The sequence below is a fragment of the Xyrauchen texanus genome, chromosome 29 (assembly GCF_025860055.1).
Source record: "Xyrauchen texanus isolate HMW12.3.18 chromosome 29, RBS_HiC_50CHRs, whole genome shotgun sequence".
Taxonomy (NCBI): domain Eukaryota; kingdom Metazoa; phylum Chordata; class Actinopteri; order Cypriniformes; family Catostomidae; genus Xyrauchen; species Xyrauchen texanus.
The window spans coordinates 29654016-29674529 of record NC_068304.1 but is presented as its reverse complement, the minus strand read 5'-3'; the positions used below and the strand labels follow the sequence as shown (position 1 = coordinate 29674529).

The following is a 20514-nucleotide window of genomic DNA, read 5'->3' as shown; positions in this document are numbered from 1 at the left end:
TTCAAAAACCTCCGTCTAGCGCATGTTTACATAAACATTTTTAAAACACTGTGGAATGATGCAAAAACGCATTTGATGTGAACAGCACCTAAAGGGGGTTTTAGCTGCTGAATACTTTTGAGAGGCAAAACTGTCTCATTCAGACCTTGTGTACAAGGGGTCAGATTCCTATTAGAAACATTGTCCAGTTTCAGATTAATTCAGTTCAAGCCTACTAACATCAGACTGCAGTGAATCAATGGCAGAATGCCTCTCCATTGTTTCAGCTACAAAGAATAAGTTTCTCTTCAAAACCTATTACTAGGGATGCACCGATACCACTTTTTCTCTTCTGATCCAATTCCGATATCTGAAATCTCATTCTGAGGGTCAAAAATGTTTCAACTTACTTTAAAAGATACTGAACTCTTTTTTTTGTTCAATTTAGTTGTAAGACATTAGTCCAATTTTCATTCACACAGTTATTTTTTGGAACCCATTCAACTTAAATATTGTTATAAATAGTAAACAAATACTAATGACAATAAAGATACAAAATAATACATTGTTATTAATATTATTATTGACTTTTAAATACAACAGTAACATATTTAAATTGTGCACTTTTCAAACCCTCATGCTTTTATTTTGACATCCTAAACTCTCTCCTGTTTGTGTCTGTTTGTAGGCAAGTTCACAGTAGTTTAATTAGCTTCTTATTCAAATTCTGGTAAAAAGAAAAGCACCTGACTTCCGGTTATGGCGAGGTGTCGATGAGACGCGCGAGTTGGCTCCGCTGTTAGAGTTAAAATAATTTCTAAAATTTGATCCCCGTTTTATTCAAACTTCGACTACAATTTGTTTCCTAAGTTAATGTTGTCTGAAACGTCGCCTAAATTAGCAAAGCAGAAACCGAAAAAAGTTACAGATATGGCATCGGACTCTGAGGGCCTGGAAGAAGCATCGCGTGTTGATTATGGCGAACAGAACTCGTCCCCGAGTTATGGAGAACAAGCTAGCGGCTTCCATGCCGACACAAGTGACATCCTTCAAGCAATAAATTCAGTGAGAGTAGACATGGCTTCTCAATTTGAAACCGTCCTTTCAGCTGTACAAGAAGTAAAAAGTCAAGTAGCAGAGTGTTTCGGAAGAATGACGCAAACGGAGGAACGAATCTCGCAGTCAGAAGATTCGATTATCACACTTCAATCAACAACCAGTGCTCTCAAAAAGAAAGTTGCTGCACTTACCTGGAAAATAGATGATCTGGAGAATCGTAGTCGACGTTCCAACCTGAGACTCTTAGGTTTACCAGAAAAATCAGAGGGCAGTGACGCATGTGCATTCTTAGAAAGTTGGTTACCTGAGGCGTTGGACATGGAGCCATTGCGAAAACCTCTGGCTATAGAGAGGGCCCACAGGATTAGTAGCATGCGAAGGTCTGATTCTGATCCGAATTCAACTCCGAAAGTCATGATTGTGAAGTTCTTGGACTACAGAGACAAAGAGCGTGTATTGCATGCGGCCAGAGCGAAGAAAGATGTGCTGTTCCAAAGTCATTGAGTCATGTTTTTCCCAGACCTTTCTGCTGAGGTTAACAAACAACGGAGACAATTCGACGAAGTCAAGAAGAAGCTGCGGGCTAAGGGTCTTTTGTATGGATTCATCTTTCCAGCGCGTCTGCGGGTGAATGTCAATGGCCAATCTCACTTTTTTCAAACTCCATCTGAAGTTAACAATTTTCTGGCTAATATATAATTTGCTAAATGTTTGAACGATTTGATTACACTTTAATATGTGTATAACGGACGATTATTCCTCATAAAGGGACAATGTAAATTCAGCGGAGCTCAGGGGAGATGCGATTCATCGTACCATTTAGATGGGGGAAGTTAGAAGTAAAGTAATGTGTGGATTTGCTGGTGGTTCTCGGCAATTCACAGTTTTGGTGTTGAAAAGGTTCTATTGTTTGTTTCTAATTGTTTTGTTTTTTATATTTATTTTTTATTGTGACAAAGCACAGGTGATTTTCTGTTTTGAAACCAGGGAGAATATTGGATTATCTCGTATTATTAGAAATGGCAGAGATTATTGGGGTTAAATTTACTTCTTGGAACTGTAGGGGGTTGCATACTCTTATTAAAATCAAACAAGTGATGACCAGGATTAAACAGTTACAATCTAAAATTGTTTTTTGCAAGAAACGCACTTAATGTCGAAAGATATCTGTAGAATACGTAATAGATGGCCTGGTCAAGTGTTTTCAGCTTCATTTAGTTCTCAAGCAAGAGGGGTTATTACAATGATCCATAAATCAATTCCATTTCAAACAACTAAGACAATACAGGACCCATCAGGTAGATTTTTAATTGTTCTTGGGACTTTACTGTCTAAATCAATGATTCTAGTCAATATCTATGGCCCCAATGAGGATATCCCAAAATTCTATAGTAACCTCTTTCTGACTTTATCCACATTCTCTGGGTTTTATATAATCGGTGGGGATTTCAATTGTACATTGAATCCAATTAGAGATCGTTCTTCTGGCCTTGATCAGTCACATAAACATACCAGAAAGACCCTTCATTATTTTATAAAGGACTTAAACCTATCAGAAGTATGGAGACAATTACATCCTAAGGATATTCAATACTCATGCTTTTCTAGAACACACCAGTCTTATTCCAGAACTGATTATTTTCTTATTTCAGCTACACTTATGTCATATATTACTGATTGCTTTTATGATACAATAGTAATTTCAGATCACGCCCCTTTATTATTCACTTACACTGATCCTAGATTATTAAGCAATTCTTCAAAATGGAGATTCCACCCTAAATGGCTCCTAGATGGAGAATTTTGTGAATACATAACACAACAAATAGAAATGTATTTTGATATTAATACAACACAAACTTCCGCTTGTATCAGATGGGAAGCTTTTAAAGTGTTTATAAGAGGTGTTATTATAAGTGTCACAAGCAGCAAATCTAAAGGCTACAAAAAAGAAATAAATGCACTTGATACAAAAATTAAATTTCTTGAGAGAAACTTATTATATAAAGAGGATCTAGCCATTCATCAAGAACTGTTAACTCTCAGAACTAAATACAATGAGTTATCTGCCAAAAAGCAGCCGCCAGTCTCATGATGTTAAGGCAAAATTATTATGATCAGGGTGAAAAGGCGGGGAAATTGTTAGCTTGGAGAATTAAACAAAATCAATCGGAAAGAATAATTAATTCTATTGAAGATAGTATAGGCAATATCACAACTGACCCGGTTAAAATAAATGATACATTTAAACACTTTGAGACTCTATACACCTCTGAATATTTAAACAATGATGCACAAACAACATTTCTGAACAGTCTACCTATACCCACACTTTCTGAAGAGGCAAAAATGTCCCTCGAAATAGATATAACAGAAGAAGAAATTATTGAGGCTATTGAGAGCTTAACAGCGGGTCGAACACCTGGGACAGATGGTCTTAATGTAGATTTTTACAAGAAATTTAAAAGTAAACTTGTCCCTCCAATTTTAGATATGTTTAAAGAATCCTTTGAAAATGGTGTGCTTCCAGACTCTTTAAGAAACACTCTTATTACGTTACTTCCTAAGCCTAATAAACACTCTTATTACGTTACTTCCTAAGCCTAATAAAATAAATACTAAGTGCGAATCATTTCGGCCAATTTCATTACTAAATACAGATGTTAAAATACTGAGTAAATTGTTGGCTCGGAGATTAGAAGCATTTCTACCTGATATAATATTCAGCGACCAAAACGGATTTATTAAGGGCAGGCAAGGTTTCCATAATGTTAGAACTTTGCTTAACGTTTTACATCTTAAAAAGGGAGCCTCTGATACGGCCATTTTGTCCTTGGATGCTGAAAAGGCCTTTGACAGAGTGGAATGGCCCTATCTATTTGAGGTACTGAAAAGATTTAAATTTGGAAATAATTTTTGTAAATGGATTAAAGATACTTTACACACTTCCTAGGGCTGAAGTACTCACTAATAGTATTGTCTCTAGGGCTTTTAATATTCAAAGGGGTACTCGCCAAGGATGCCCCCTTTCACCTCTCCTTTTCGTTTTAGCAATTGAGCCACTTGCCATAGCAATAAGATCTCATTGTAATATACTAGGCGTCAGATTAAACATTACAGACATAATTATTTCTTTATATGCAGACGATGTCATTTTATATTTATCAGGATTGGCACATTCTATTCCCTCCCTAGTACAACTTCTTTCAACTTTTGGTATCTTCTCTGGCTATAAAATCAACCAGTCTAAATCATGTATTCTTTTATTGAATAAGAATGATAGTCAATTACCAGCTGCTACTCACTTTAAGGTAGTAGAATCCTTCACTTATTTAGGAATTAAAATCACAGCTAATATAGATGATATATCCTCTGCAAACTATCTACCCCTTTTAAATAACATCTCCAAATTCATTGACAGATGGCAAAGTCTTCCCATATCAGCTAATTGGACGTATAAACGCAATAAAAATGAGTGTATTACCTAAAATACTATACCTTTTTCAAAATATTCCGCTGTGCCCTCCACCCACCTTTTTTACATCACTTCGGAAACTATTCACTGATTTCATCTGGAATAATAAGCGAGCTTGTGTGCTTATTATTCCAGTTTGTCTTTGTTTGATTGTCTTTATTATACTTGCCATTTAATAGAGGGGGTCTTCAATTTCCTAATTTACAGTGGTATTATTGGGCAGCACAATTACGATCTATTTTGTATTATTTCTCTTCTGAAACCCATCCACCTTGGTTGGACATTGAATCTTTTTTTTATAAAGTCTAAATTACCCCTTAATCTTTATCTTTATTCGGTAGATAGGAAAACTCTCAGGAAAAACAAAGATACTGTATCTCTCAACCCTTTTCTCCTTAATACAATAAAAGTCTGGTGCGATGTGCATAATTACTTAGATCAGGCATATACTCTATCATGTTTTACCCCACTATGGGGAAACGAGAGTTTTAAACCAGCCACATTAGACTCGGGATTTGAGTTATGGTATAATAAAGGGCTGCAAAAAATTGAAGATTTTTATAAAGGAAATGACCTTATGTCCTTTGCAGAGATTGTAGCGCAGTTCGATATTCCCAAAAAACATTTCTTTAAATTCCTCCAATTTAGGAGCTATGTTTCTTCTTACCAAGGAGCAAAGCTTATAAAACCCATTAAGACTCCTATTGAAATTTTACTATCGAAATCACCCCAATCTAAAAGTTTAATATCAAGGTTTTATAAAATGTTAGAATCATACTCAAAAGAATCTTCAGAAGCCAAATTGATCTCCTGAGTGAAGATTTAAAAATTAACATTTCTTTAGATATGTGGGAAAAAATATGTATGAAAGCTCAATCCCAAACTATTAACAGTAATCTCAAATTAATACAGTACCAATGGATTATGAGAACGTATTTTACTCCAGTTAGGTTGAATAAAATCTGTCAAAACACTCCAGACACATGCATCAAATGTACGGTAGATAAAGGCACTCTTTTGCATTGCATGTGGGATTGTCCCAAGGTGCAGGAGTTTTGGAAAGAGGTAGTTTTACACATTTTTCAGATGGTATCTGTTGATATCCCAATGAAACCAGAAATTTAAATTTTGGGAATTTTTCCTGAAAATATCGTATATGGTAGTAGTACTCGTAAACTTATTGACATGTGTATACTTCAAGCAAAGCGGCTAATATCTATGTACTGGAAGAAAGTTGAAAAGCCATCGATCGTACAGTAGATCAACAATATGTCCTTTTGTTTGTCGATGGAAAAGATTACATATACTCTGAAAGGTAAACTCTCCTTTTTTGAGAGTATTTGGAAGCCCTTTTTGTCCTATATCTCAAACTGTGATTTAATGAGGTAGAAAGAGATAAAATAGCTTGATTCTCAACTTGTTTTCACCTACATTTTATTACCACTAAATCATTGGTAATTTAATAATCCTCTATTTTTTCCTAAAAATACTCTTTTTTATTTACTTATTTATTTATTTTTATTCTCTGTTTTTTTTAAATATTTTTTATGTGTATGTATGTGTGTGTATGTATGGGTATGTATATTTGTGTGTATGTATGTATGTATGTACGTGTATGTGTACATGTATATATATATTTATATGTGTGTATGTATCTGTATGTATGGGTGTGTGTATATATATATGTATGTGTATGTATATATTTATATATGTATATCTTGATTTGTCACTCTTGTATACATGACTTTTCCCAACTCTCCTCTTTGTGTAGTTAACTGAATTGACCTGTGCTCTACTCACTGTTATTTTTTTAATTGTTTTTTTTTTCTTCTTAGCGTGTTATGTTAGTTGTTGTTATGCCTGTAGTAGTATTCATATGTAAAAGAGATTTAACTACTTTTAATTTACAGTATTGTGTTAATATAATGGCATAATTTGTTTAATCTCAATAAACAAACTGTTAAAAAAAAAAAAAAAAAAAAAAAGAAAAGCAGCCTCCAGTGCCATTTTAAATGCATATTACAAGTGAACTTAAATATTGAGCATCTACATCCGAGATGCCGTTCTGGAGTAGCGCTCAAATATTGCGCACCACTGTAAAGGCTAAAAAATAGCCGCAAATGCATCAGTTTATGTGCGTGAGTTTATGTCAACAGAGCAACACCATTCACTAACTCGCTGGTGCTGCACATACTATATATTTATTATTAAACCCAGCCTTTTGTGATTCACAGAGCTATCACACGTCTTCAAATGCACAAGTCATATGAACTGCTTTAATGGTGTTTTTATGGTTCTTTTATGTCATTTTTGGAGTTTGACAGTAATGAACATGACGAACACACCGTATCGGATTTGGATCGGGCTCGTCGGACAGATACCCGATCCGTCTAAAAGCTTCAGTATCAGAGCCGATACCGATCCAGGTATTGGATTGGTGCATCCTTACCTATTACCGTAAAGAGATATTTGAAAATTCTTTCCTGACATAATTATCTTCACCTAGAGTATGAGTGCTACCGAGAACTACAGTAAGTATGGCTGCGAAAGTGCCTGTGTGTGTGTGTGCCCTTGTACATGGGCACATAAGCACAGACCTTGACATATGCAGATTGTTTCTTGTGGTTCTCAGAATGAATTTACAGGACTGCAGACAGCTCACATATGGCTGCTGTCTTCATTCAGACAGGTGAGTTGATTTCCTTCAGCACCAGTCCACTCACGCAGGGCTAATTGCTGCCATAAACCCATGAATTTAATGTAAACAGAAGCTCTAAGCATCTGTTTCACATGATAAAAGGAAAGCCAGTGCAAAGTGCAGGATCTTATTGATTGTTATATTTCTGTTTAGTGCACTGAACAGAAAATTAAATTAAAAAGAGCAAATTAAACAACACATTTCCAGGATTTCAGTGACTGAAGAACAATTCAAATAGAGCTGTTCAGTTCGCAGTCCTAAGCCCCAGAAGAGAATTACCATTTTCAAGCCATGGGTTCCCTCTGGAATTTCTAATGGGTTTTGAGAATAGTGGTTTTCAAAATCTGAGTACAATGATGTCTGTGGTTAGCTTTACTTGAAGAAAGATTTTCTCAATTTGCTCTACAACATAAATTACACACAGTCATACCTCAAACATCAATTATGAAACCACTGTGTGCTTTAAACATGTAAACTACTATCAAGTTGCTAAATAAGGCCTACCGTACAATGGTTGTAAAATTTACCAAGTACTTAAACTTACATCATTGAGCTAGTTCATGTCTTTATGAAGCAACTTGTTAGCAACTTGAACATTTTTAGATCACACAACAGTTTCTAAATTTAGTTTGAGGTGTGACTGTGTATAATTGATGATGTAGATCAAAACGAGAATGTCTCAAGTAATTTTAACCACAGACTTTATATACTTCAAATATCGAAAGCTGTTATTCTAAAAAACCCTTAAGAAATTCGTGAGGGAACCCATGGCGAACAAGCCTTTCCGGGTTCGCCTACAAATTGACGTCATGACTGAACAGAACTATAGAAGCCATTTCTAAAAGCAAGAGCATTAGAATAGACTAAGTGTGATTTCAGAGGGATAATTAAGTGTATATTGAGCAAGATCCCATGGGCCTGGTGCACACACATTTAAACAAGAACAGATATATTATCATGGTTCATTATATTCTACAAAAAATCACTTTGGAGTTCACAATCATCAAACTGCAAAACACATGACTAGATGATTTACAAACTTCAACAAGAAAACATTATCGTCTTACCAGCCATCATTTTTTGGGCCTCATATGGCTCCATGTAGCCGTCATTCTCCGTTGGCTTTTCTGTGACTGTCTGAGTGCCACCAGCCTGATCCGCTGCATCGAAAGGGTCCGCATAGTCCTCTACAATGGCGAGCTGTGCAATAAAAAAAAAAAAAAAAAAAAAAGAGAAAACCATTAGAGGATTCATTTAAATACTTAACTCTTTTCAATTAGCTTAAAATTGTCCTTAAAAGACTTTATATAAAGCTGGCCAATAAACAGAAATTTCAAGTGAGGCTGGTCACCCTGTGAGAAGAGATGGAGGGTAAAGGGATCACAGGTTGAGAATGGCGGAATACATTTTCATTCTCTCTCTTCCATTAATTTATTTCTATCCCACTGTTCTCCACTGTGGGGGTACATGTGTCAAAGAATGCTTATAGACAGGACAAGCGAAAGGCAGTCAAACTTAATTATAAATTCACACACAACTACACACCCAAAGACTAGTGTTATGTATCCGTACTTTTGATTACCGGCATAAAGTCTGGTCCACTTTGTGTCTCATTTTATCAAGATAGGAAGAGATGTAAAGTAACCACAACCACCAGCATGGTAAAACTCGAACACGGTAGCAAACACTGAAAAAATGTGTGTAGCATTTGTTATCAGAATTTCTGTCCATCAGAAAAGTAATTAATACCAATTATTTCAAAAACATAATACAGAAAAAGGAAGTGGAATTCTCCTCAGGCAAAACAGAATATCTTTCAAAGATTTGATTTACATTCACACATTTGGCAGATGCTTTTATCCAAAGCAACTTACAGTGCACTTAATACAGGGACAATACCCCCGGAGCAACATGGAGTTAAGTGCCTTGCTCATGGACACAATGGTGGTGGCCATTGGGGATCGAACCAGTGACCTTATGATTAACAGTTATGTGCTTTAGCCCCCTACACCACCACCACATCACTGGTGATGCCACAAGTGCCACTAGCCTTGAAAGCTTTGGCAAATCAGTTATATCTCAAAAGCAATGTGGTCTCATAGAATCCAGTTAACACATGATCCAAAAGTCCAAAGCAACACAAAATACCATGGATGCTTCAGCAATTGCATTTTTCTTTTCAAATTAACTTTTAATGCCATTATCGTTAAGGTTTAAGGTAGGGAGGTACATTTTGTTGTTGGCATCGAGCCAATAAGATTTGAACTGGCGAATTCGGCTAGGTCTTACCATTTTTGTGTAAAACAAACAGTACATTCGACAGTCCAAGAACGGACTGTGGGCGGTCTATGGATGTGCTGTCTGAAGCAGAGACTGATACTACTCAAAGACAGACAAAGAGAACTAAAAGAAGAGTATAAACCGTTCCTCTTTGCGCACACAACATTGCACAAATACAGGCTTTTGGTATGCAGACACTTTTAATTACATGCCTGTTCTCCTTTCACACAGGACACACATAATAAGACTCATTCATTACACATTGGCTGTGTTTTTCAAACAGGAATTTCATTCTCTGACACCACAAAGCTGTAATCAACCACTCAGTGCTTCAAAATATTCAATGAGTTTCTAGGGAGTATGTGGCAAAACAGTACGCTTCTGTAAAAGGAAGTGTTAATCTAGAATACCAGCCATCCAGCGGAGCATAAACTATCAGAAAGACAAAGATCTCTGTACGTGTGAGCAAATCACGCAATCATGCATCGTATTGAGCTACATTAAATCAAAATGGAGATTTGTAGCTTTTAGTTCTTCCAGATGGAAGTTAATCTCAGCCTGGGAATCTATAAGAAACATATAAATACAGGCCATGTATATAGTTAAATGTGCTTTCACACCAATAGGGCATCTCACACCCTATGATACTTAAGCGAGGGCACTCGCATCAACAATCCAGTGAGAGAACCTTTGCTTGGAGATGGTCATGCCTTTTGTGTTTGTCCTCCATAACAGACAAAGAGCTCATCTGACAGCCTTAACTGGCGGGTGCGCTCCACATACATGTGTAATGCTTGCACAGGGCATAACAAACAATTGCACTAACTGCTCCTCATCCAAATTAAATGGTGGGGGAAAGAAGGCTTGTAGGTGGACCACCTGAGCCCAGAAGGGCATGGATAGAACCTTAGGCACATAGCTTTTCTGGGTTGATGGTAGCTTTTGAAAGACCCAGCCCAAATACCAGACATGGGCTGTCAACCGACAGCGCTTGCATATCACCCACCTGTTTAACTGAGGCCAGAGCCAATAGGAGTAAGGTCTTAGAGAAAGCACACTCTTTCAACAAATTCCAATGATTCGAACGGGGGGCTCGTGAGCGCCTTCAGCATCAGGTTTAAATCCCAAACTGGGACTCTAGAGGGCGAGGAGGTTTAGACGCCTCGCTCCCTTGAGGAACTGAAAAATAGAGCGTGTCCGTCTATGGAGGAGCCAGCCTCCGGGTTTGGTATGCCGACATAGTTTCTACCGATGCGTCGATTTGGTGAGATCCGCATCCAGCCGTTCTTGGATGAATGTGAGGATCTCAGCTATGAGTGTTCACCACGTGAAAAGCACTAATTTGTAAACACAGTAGTGTTTGAATTTGCAGTACATTTCACAGAGGAAGAAAACTCTGAAGAAATGGTGTTCACACACCTGCTTCGATAGGCCAAATGCACTCCTAAATGGGCGTGGCTTAAACACCATTGCCAATCTCAGGATTCACGTTATTGTACAAGGGCTTGAACTAAGTCGACAGAGAATGTATTCCCAAAAGTGTTTACTGCGATGACGAGTGAACTGAATTGAAAAAGAACTGCACTCATCAAGCCATTTCATGGGGTCTTTAATGCCAACTCAAGTTAAAAAACTGTTATGTGATAGAATTCCTCAAAGTTAATTAATCCAAAAAATGCATGAATAATTCAATTTAGCACAACGGCAACACTATCTGCAGTTTGCAATGAAACATACTGGTGATTTTGCCCCCGGCGAGAGGGAGAGAGTTCAGTGAGATGATGCCATCTGCAGTACTGCTCTGATGGAAGTTTGGACTCATACTCTGACAAGGCTCTGAGGTAGAGCATCCACCATATGAGGCAGTTTGGACTCGATACACACACGAACGCAGATGAACGCACAAATTTTACATTCTGAATAGGACATCATGTGTTGTGGAAATTAATGTCTGTAATTGTTCCATCAAGTTTGTGGTGTAAGAGATGCAGAAAGGAGAATTGCTGATTTGCTGAATAATTAGTTAACTACAAATAGACCTCAACCACACATAGAACAGAGGAAACCTCAACATCCCTTTTTGATTATTTATTGGGTCTTTTGGCAATAGGCACTTTATTTATATTTCTATTGAGCCCATTACCCTTTCTTAAAGGAATGGTATAGATTCAATAGAAGAAAAGTTCAATCAACAGCATTTGTGGCATAATGTTGATTACTACAAAAAAATACATTTGGACTTGTCCCTAATTTTCATTAACTCTAAACCAAAAAAAACAAAGAAATATTTAAACAACTTTATAGCTCAAATAATACCCAACGTTTTAACAGAAGAATTAATATAAGTGCCTTATTAAATTTCAAAGCTTCACTTTTTTGCTTTTAACCCTTAAAAAATTGGCCTCATTCACTTGCATTGTAAGTGCCTCACACTGTATCCTCAATTTTTGCTTCTTTTTTATTTATTTTTAAAATCTAAATTTTTTTTTGTGGTAATCATCATTATGCCACAACTGCTGATGATTGAGCTCAACTTGTTTTGAACCTGGAATATTCCTTTAAGAATATTGTGAAAGGTAAATATATCCTGAATTGTTTTACAGATATAATATCACAATTTAGTGAGGTTCGTTCATAAAACAAGAAAAAAAGAATAGCTAAGAATTACAGGCGATAAGCTTATTTCAAGATTTCTGAAAACAGGCCTTATTATCTTATACTCTATTATTATCTGCTACTCTAGTAAATGTATCTTAAAATAAAAAATGTACGTCAAGAAAAAATACTTAAGATTTTTTCTTTTTGCATTGTAGATACTGGAAAAAACAGGATTCAGTTTATTATAAATAGCTTCCTAACAAATAACATTGTTCCTACTCATACATGCACTGATACTCTTAATTAAAAAAAATAAACACCGTTTTAACATAATTCTTGACTCATACCAAATTGACATTTTTTATTGAAAGTTCTTGAACAAAGTAATTCTAGTCAAGTTAGCTCCAGTCAGAGTTTAGAACCTACCATAGCACAAAGTCTGATTTGCTTCAAATGACCAATGACATAATGCCAGCTGTTGATTCAGGCTATTATCTTGTTTTAGTCCTGCTTGCCCCAAGAGCTGCCTTCAACACAATCGACCATGAAATTATTTTTGAGTGTTTGGAGTAAGAGGTTGGCATCCATGGGACTGCACTAAATTGGTTCGAGTCCAGTCTAAAAGAACAGAACCTTTTCACAAACACAAACACAAACAAAGATTTTTAGAAAAATATTTCAGCTCTGTAGTTTCTCACAATGCAAGTAAATGGTGCCAAAATGTTGAAGATCTAAAATGCACATAAATGCAGCATAAAAGTAATCCATAAGACTGCAGTGGTTAAAATCGTATCTTCAGAAGCATTATAATAGGTGTGGGTGAGAAACAGTTTCATATTTATATCCATTTTACCATAAATTATCCTCCCTGCCCAGTAGGTGGCGATACGCATGAAGTATGAAAATCACCAAAAACAAAAGAATAAGAATGAAAAAGTAAAAGTGAAAGTGGAGAGTAATTGTAAAAAAAACTCTTAAATATTTAACCGTTTCTCACCCAAACCTTTCATATCGCTTCAGAAGACATTGATTTACATAAACACTGGAGTCATATGGATTACTTTTTTGCTGTGTTCGTGCATTTTGGAGCTTCAAAATGTTGGCGCGCATTCACTTGCATTGTATGTACCTACAGAGCTGAGATATTACAAATGTTTATTTGTGTTCAGCAGAAGAAAGTCATACACATCTGGGATGGCATAAGTGAGTCAATTATGAGAATTCTCATTTTTAGGTGAACTATACCTTTAAATTTGATAAGAAAATAAGCAGTGTTGTTAAAGGTAGTAAACTCTAAATTGAAACCTTTGTCTGTCAAAGATCTGGAGACTGTTATAGATGTTTTTATACCTTCAGTCTTTTTTAATTCCCTATATGTTGGAATCTCTCAGTACCATCTGTCCCGCCTGCAACTCACTCAGTATGCAGCTGCCAGGATTCTGCCAGGCAGTAAGAACAGGGATAATGTTACATCAGACTTGACGTTTCTCTGCTGGCTTTCACTCCAGTACAGAATTGAGCTTACGGTTCTACTGTTTGCTTTAAAGGCTTTGCATGGCTTAGCACCACAACATTGCTGATCCTTTATGTCCCCATCACACCTTGAGAACTCTTAAAATTTAAGGGCTTTGCAGTTTTTTTTCTGATATTGCTCCCATAGATTTAGATCTTTCCTGCAGCTGAGACTTTTAAATCTCATTTTAAAGACCGCCTTTTGAGTTGGCTTTTGAGTTAGAGCAATGAAAATGGTGTTTAAAAAAATGTAATTGAATGCATGCTGAATTCATGTCTCCTGTTGTTAGAACTTTTTGATCAACTTCTGTTGTTTTTAAGCATGCTATAGAATTAAACTTATGGGTAGAGAAATGGGGCTGGCATCATCGTAGGTGCGTTTCTGACACGAAGGCTGTTCCCTAAAGGTAGGTAGGTAGCATAATTATTGTCTTCTAAAATATTTTTAGAAATAAAATTTCTAAAATAGCACAGGATGTAATCTCCATGGAGAATGCAATATCATAACACATTGTGTTGAGCTTAGTATATAAAAAAGCCATTCACTAATCACTACATTTTGGAGACAGCATTTTGACATTAAAAAGGTTAAAATAATACAAGATACAAAATCATGGAATAAAACTGACTTAACTGCTACATTCTCTAAACATCTAAGATATGAGGGGGCCATGAAAAGCAGGAACAGGGAGGCCCTTATCCTCTCTTTCTCTTTCTCTCTGTGTAATTATAGGCTATTTCTCTGTGTGCTTGTGGGAGAGGAGATGACACATAGTGCAGTTTATTTTCCTACCACAGATAGTTCCTTCAAAACATCACATTTAATCATAAAACTTTGCAAGAAGAACACTACAATGCATATCAGAGATCTTGACATCAGATCTTTTTTCGTTCTTTCTATTTTCACTAAAAACTGCCATATTCAATCGTCTCATCATTTCCAGTGTTTACAGAGGGACGAAAGTGAACCCAAACCACACCAAACTCTGACTGCAGCTAAAACAAGAAAAACATCACAGCAGCGTCATAGTGGCTGCAGCAGTCTTTCACACATCGAACAGAACAGTGCCTTTTGGATGGACCAAAAAGAACGCAAAACTTACAGCATGCAATGGCTATCTTTAGAATAGCATACAACCATTACAATTATTTCTACAGAATATAGTGTGCAAACTTTATGCATGAAATACCCAGATAGAAGTGTAGTGTGAGCACGGCTTTCAATATGCAACATGTAGAGGTCATGTTGAGAGGTCCACAATGTAGCACACTACTGTTTGATACATGAATCATTGCATAAAGTGTTATGTTTCACATTCTATATTTTAATAGTAGGAAGTATACATACTGTGCAGTATTCTGTAAATTGCAGGTTATTATCAACTTAACACAAAGCAGTCAAGCAGAAGACAGGGATGAAGCAGATCTACTGTACCTGGCAATTTCTTAATCTCTCCCATGAAGCCAGTCAAAGCCTTTATATTATGGTTTCAAGTGGGCTGATTTGGTGGAGCTCTGAAACCTGTCAGTGTCAGCCTTGAAATGAACGAGTCAACATACCTCAAATGCACCATTTTCTGACTTTGAAAGATTCGTAGAAAGCATTCATACTGTATAAAAGTGCAAGACTTGACCTTCTAACTAAATTGATTCGAACTATGAAGCAATTTAAGTAAGAAGAGTCTAAAAGAGAAAGTAAGAGTGATAAAGGGAGACAGTAAGATATAACAGAGGAGCTTTTATAAACTGTTCTCATTTATCCTGTAGATGTGATCGGGCTGCAGAAAAGTAATGTTTTCATGAATGATGAATTCAAAATCATTTTCAAACTTATTTAGCAAATATTTACTCATATTTATAAACAAAGATGATTTACCATCATCAACATAAAAATGACCTAAATTCACAAACCATTTCCAGCCTACACAAAAATGTAACAGTACATATCAAAAGGTTGTGTGCAAAGACAGAAAATTTCACAAAAAAAAAAAAAGACTGATGAATTTACCCTCATTTCACCATCTCTTTGTAATTCCCTTCTGGAATTACAACTTTAATTATAAACTTCTGGATCCAATTACAATGAAAGAGTACTCTCCTTGCCTTTAAAGAATTTTTACTGTCTTTTTTTTATATAATTATTCTGGCAACCACAGCTTTTTTTTATGATTATTTTTAATTTTTATTTTTTTGTAAAAACAACAGAAATTGTTTTTTTTTTTCCTTTTTTTTGTGTTTTTTTTGTTGTGAAGAATGCAATAGTTTTGTGCAATAAAGTTATAGTTATTTAGCCTACTTGTTTAACATCTGTCAGTTACTATATTGAAAGGCTGAGCTCAGCAACATTATTTAACATAAGTTTTTAAAGCCTTAAAAGAAAACATATATCCCTTATGTATTATTAGATTTATGTATCAGGACTCTAGACTGCAAAAAAATAGAAAAATAACTGATTGTGACAATGATTTAAAATCTAGTTGCCATTGGCAACAGTCGGCTTGCGCGCGTTCATATGCGGTTTTGTCAGATATCATCTTGTGAGTTATTGAATACATCTTTAGAGCGCACTAGTTTCTCGCACTGTTTTTCACCTGTTCTGTTGTGATAAGCTCGCTGCAACGCACACGTCAACAAACCCAGCGCGAGAGAGTCATGAACAAAAGACTCTTTTGAACCGGATCTTTTTCATGAATCACCCGAAAATAAATGAGGGTTTCAACTCAGGAGCTCAGGTATAAAAAAATAATATATTATATATATATATATAAAAAATCATGTTTTTGTCACTTAGGACAATTGAGGTATTCATACATTACTATTATTACTAAGGTGCAAATATTCATTGATGCTCAAGAAGACAACACACTAATATATGCATACTATACTTAATGTAAATATCTGTAATGTATATTCTGATGAGCAGTACTAAATAAATAAAAAAATGTATCTGTTATATTTGTATAAATTATGAAAGGGGTGTGAACATTTTTGAGACAAAAGGAAATGCAAACCTATCTTCTCAACTATACATAATGTATATTAAACCTCAAATTAATGGGTTATCAGCGGTCTTCCTTTTTTCCGTCTTTCTATCTTGTTTCTGAACAGCAATCTAAATAGCAATTCTGTGATTTGGTGACTAAAAACAGCCATTTGGCTCATTAATGTTTCAGTTTAGGAACCAATGGCACCCAAATAATTTTGTTTTAGTCTGGAGCCCTGTATAGCTGTAGTTAAATATGTAAAAATGATGAACATTGAAGGGATAGTTCACCCAAAAGTTTAAATTATCTCTCATTATTTACTCACCCTCATTATATCCCAGATCTGATTGACTTTCATTCTTTGCCAGAAAACATTTGAAGAAAAACAGAAAAATATCTTAGATCAGTAGGTTCATAAAATGCAAGTGCATGGCAACTTCTCTTTTGAAAATCAAAAAATCACAGACAGTCAGCATAAACGTCATGCATACAACACCAGATTTTAAATCACTAAACGACAAAAGGGACACGATCGCATTTGGAGCTAAAAATATCATGCTTCTGTTCTGCAGCGGTGTGTGTAACCTAATTGCGGTGTGTGTAACCTAATTGCATTGACATTTGAAATACGCTAGAACAGAAGGAAGAGCAGCGCTGTTTACAAGTGAGTAGGAGAAACATTGTACAGTAGCTTAGTTGGTTTTGATGTTGGTAAAGCTGTTGGTAAAGTGGTTTCTTTACTCACAATCATGCATTTGTGTGCTTATCCTGGATGTCTCAACCTAGTGGAGAACATGACATTACCTCTGTATCATGGCAATGCCAATACATCACACGAGAGACCGTGTGCTCTCCACCGTCTTCTAAAGCTTTTCGGAAGTGATGATTTTTTTAGTTAAAAAGTACTTAAATATTTATATTTTTCGTACCAAAAGTGATCATATCTATGACATTTCTGCTGACTGTCTGTGATTTTTGGACCTTCAAAAGAGAAATCGCCATTCACATGCATTTTATGGACCTACTGAGCTAAGATATTTTTCTGTTTTTCTTCAAATGTGTTCTGGTGAAGAAAAAAAGTCATGCACACCTGGGATATCTTGAGGGTGAGCAAATAATGAGAGAATTTCATTTTTGGGTGACAAAATAATTATGTCAATAATAACAATAATTGTGAAAGCCCAAGAGAAACAATTAATCGTCAGCCAAATTTCATAATCCTAGACATAACTATCAACCAGTCTAATTTTAATGCAGGGCAGGGCTTCCAAAAGTCCAACTAGTTGAATAATCATTCAGGAAATCCACCAAACCGACCAATATATTTTTAAATATGTAGCTGAAATTTTTTCTTTGAGATTCACTTAAAGCATTACACACCTGCAAAACATTAGATAGCAACCTCTAGTACAGATTGCACTGGCTGCAAATGTAGAATCTGTGTTAGCCTGAGGGTCAAATTAGAACCGGTGGGGGGGGGGGCAACTAACTTCTGTCACTCACGCCAGCCTGCTGTTCCATTCCAGTAACAGCAATATGAAAATATAATAATCTCAACTGTCTGGGCCCATTACTAGATCATAAAATTCATAAAAATCTCCATTAAGGGGAAATGATTTTGGAAAGCAATTAACATTTAGAGAACAAAGAGTAATAAAAATGAGATGCGCCCAAATTGAAGCCACAACGCAAAAACACACCGAATAACCTAGCTGCCTTACAACTGATCACCATCTCATTCTTGAGCTAGTCAGTCTCTTTGGGATTAAAATTTAACTGAGGAAGCCTTATGGGATAGCATCCTTTTAAGGTCATAATTTTTACTTGAATCCACAAACTGTAATTCTCACATGGCTCACATTACTTGTGTTCCACGGGTTGGTTGCTCGGAGCACATCTTGACCTCCAGAAATATTCCAGACTGACATTTCTCGCAATAACACTATCCTAGCTGTCAAAGCGCCACTGCTGGAAGGTGGAAAGTGTGGAAATTGACAGACGGTGCTGAAGGAAAGAGAGAAGGGAAAGAGGAAAAAAAGCACTGACGTTGGTGATTTACGTCTCGGACCGCAGGGAATTTCAACGGCAGATAAACTAATAGAACCGGAGGCTTAGCAGGACGATTGCATTATGGGCCGTTTCAGAAGTGCCCTTTCTGCTGTTGTTGTGCTTTGGTTGGCAACGTTTTGTAAAGCTGCGATCAAATCTAATGAGAAGTGCTCGCTGAGGGGCCAATCTAGCTCAGCACAAAGCTACTCTGAGCTCTATCCACCACACCACTTCAAAGCCTCACAGAGCTGGATGCAGATGAGCTTTGCTATACACAACAGATGGTAAAAAAAAAAAGAAAAAGAGAGATAAAAAGTGACCACAGACACTAAACTGAACACACAAAACAGCTTAAAGAGAAGACTTCACAGCAAACCTTGATGAATGAGGGGTAAAAGAGAGGGTAAAAGAGAGAAGGAAAGCTCACAGAAGGATAGCCCGAAACCAAATGTTTGTGCTAAGCCTCCCAAGTAGAGTTCTGCATGGGCCAAAACCTGATCCGTACCCAAGACCAAGCTACCGATCCTACCCAGCCCAAACAATACCATAAGATTTTAAGCCTGAACCGTTATCGTACCATGAAAATCTTATACCGTTGCAACCCTCAATCACACTTGTCACCGATTATGCGAAAGCGATCACTTCCTGGTTTCAACGCAGTATCTGATCCCAGGTCTCCCACTCTGCTGGTGCAAAACACTTCTGGTTGCACCACAGGGAAAGGTAAACACACTGGGGCTGATGCAAACATGTCTGATAGCAGATGGCACTTTTCAGCAAGTCGGCATAATGTGGCAGATCCAAAAGGCCATAGCTAGTGGGGTGAAAGGTGGTAATGATTCTAGGGGCCCACAGGACTAAGGGGGGCCCACAACAAATTCTAAACTGTATATTTTTAATAGGAAAGAGGCCCAGAGCAATATACAGTCATGTGGCCCAGAATACCTTGCTATAGCCCTGCATCCAAGGGTACCATGATGCATGCTTGCATCATGTTGAATGCATATCAGCTTTGAAAATCTTGTGTGTCTATTCAAAATTGCTACCCACTTCAGGGTTTCTTGTCTATCAAGGGGCCCCTTTAGTTTAAACAGCTGTTCAGCACTGAGATGGTAAAAAGGAGAAGAGGGGTTTAGGAAAGAGCCTCTAAAGAGAATAGAAAATTATTTCTTTTGATGAATCAAGCTGCTCATACCAATGTTCCAATATAAATTGCAGGAATAGCAGAAATGAACAAATAATTGCATTGCCAAGTGTCTTTAATAGATACAATAGTGTACTTAAATATTTGTCAGTTAGTATCTACTCTGTAAAGTGTCACGTGAAAATAAATGGATCATTCTACATCTGATTTTTGAGAGATCAAAAAGGTCAAACTGCAATATACTCTGCAATTTCTATAGAAATCCACATACACTCACCTAAAGGATTATTAGGAACACCTGTTCAATTTCTCATTAATGCAATTATCTAATCAACCAATCACATGGCAGTTGCTTCAATGCATTTAGGGGTGTGGTCCTGGTCAAGACAATCTCCTGAACTCCAAACTGAATGTCAGAATGGGAAAGAAAGGTGATTTAAGCAATTTTGAGTGTGGCATGGTTGTTGGTGCCAGACGGGCCGGTCTGAGTATTTCACAATCTGCTCAGTTACTGGGATTTTCACGCACAACCATTTCTAGGGTTTACAAAGAATGGTGTGAAAAGGGAAAAACATCCAGTATGCGGCAGTCCTGTGGGCGAAAATGCCTTGTTGATGCTAGAGGTCAGAGGAGAATGGGCCGACTGATTCAAGCTGATAGAAGAGCAACTTTGCCTGAAATAACCACTCGTTACAACCGAGGTATGTAGCAATGCATTTGTGAAGCCACAACACGC

At 36.6% G+C, this 20514-nt stretch overlaps 1 protein-coding gene across 4 annotated transcripts in view; it reads right to left on the bottom strand.

The window, feature by feature from the left end:
* LOC127622875 (SH2 domain-containing adapter protein F-like) overlaps positions 1 to 20514 on the bottom strand; it is a 195312-nt gene that overhangs the window by 151133 nt on the left and 23665 nt on the right. For all 4 annotated transcript variants that reach the window (XM_052096996.1, XM_052096995.1, XM_052096998.1 and 1 more), the window contains exon 2: positions 8279 to 8411. In XM_052096996.1, coding sequence (XP_051952956.1) covers positions 8279 to 8411 — 133 coding nt within the window. The remainder of the gene's footprint in view (positions 1 to 8278; positions 8412 to 20514) is intronic.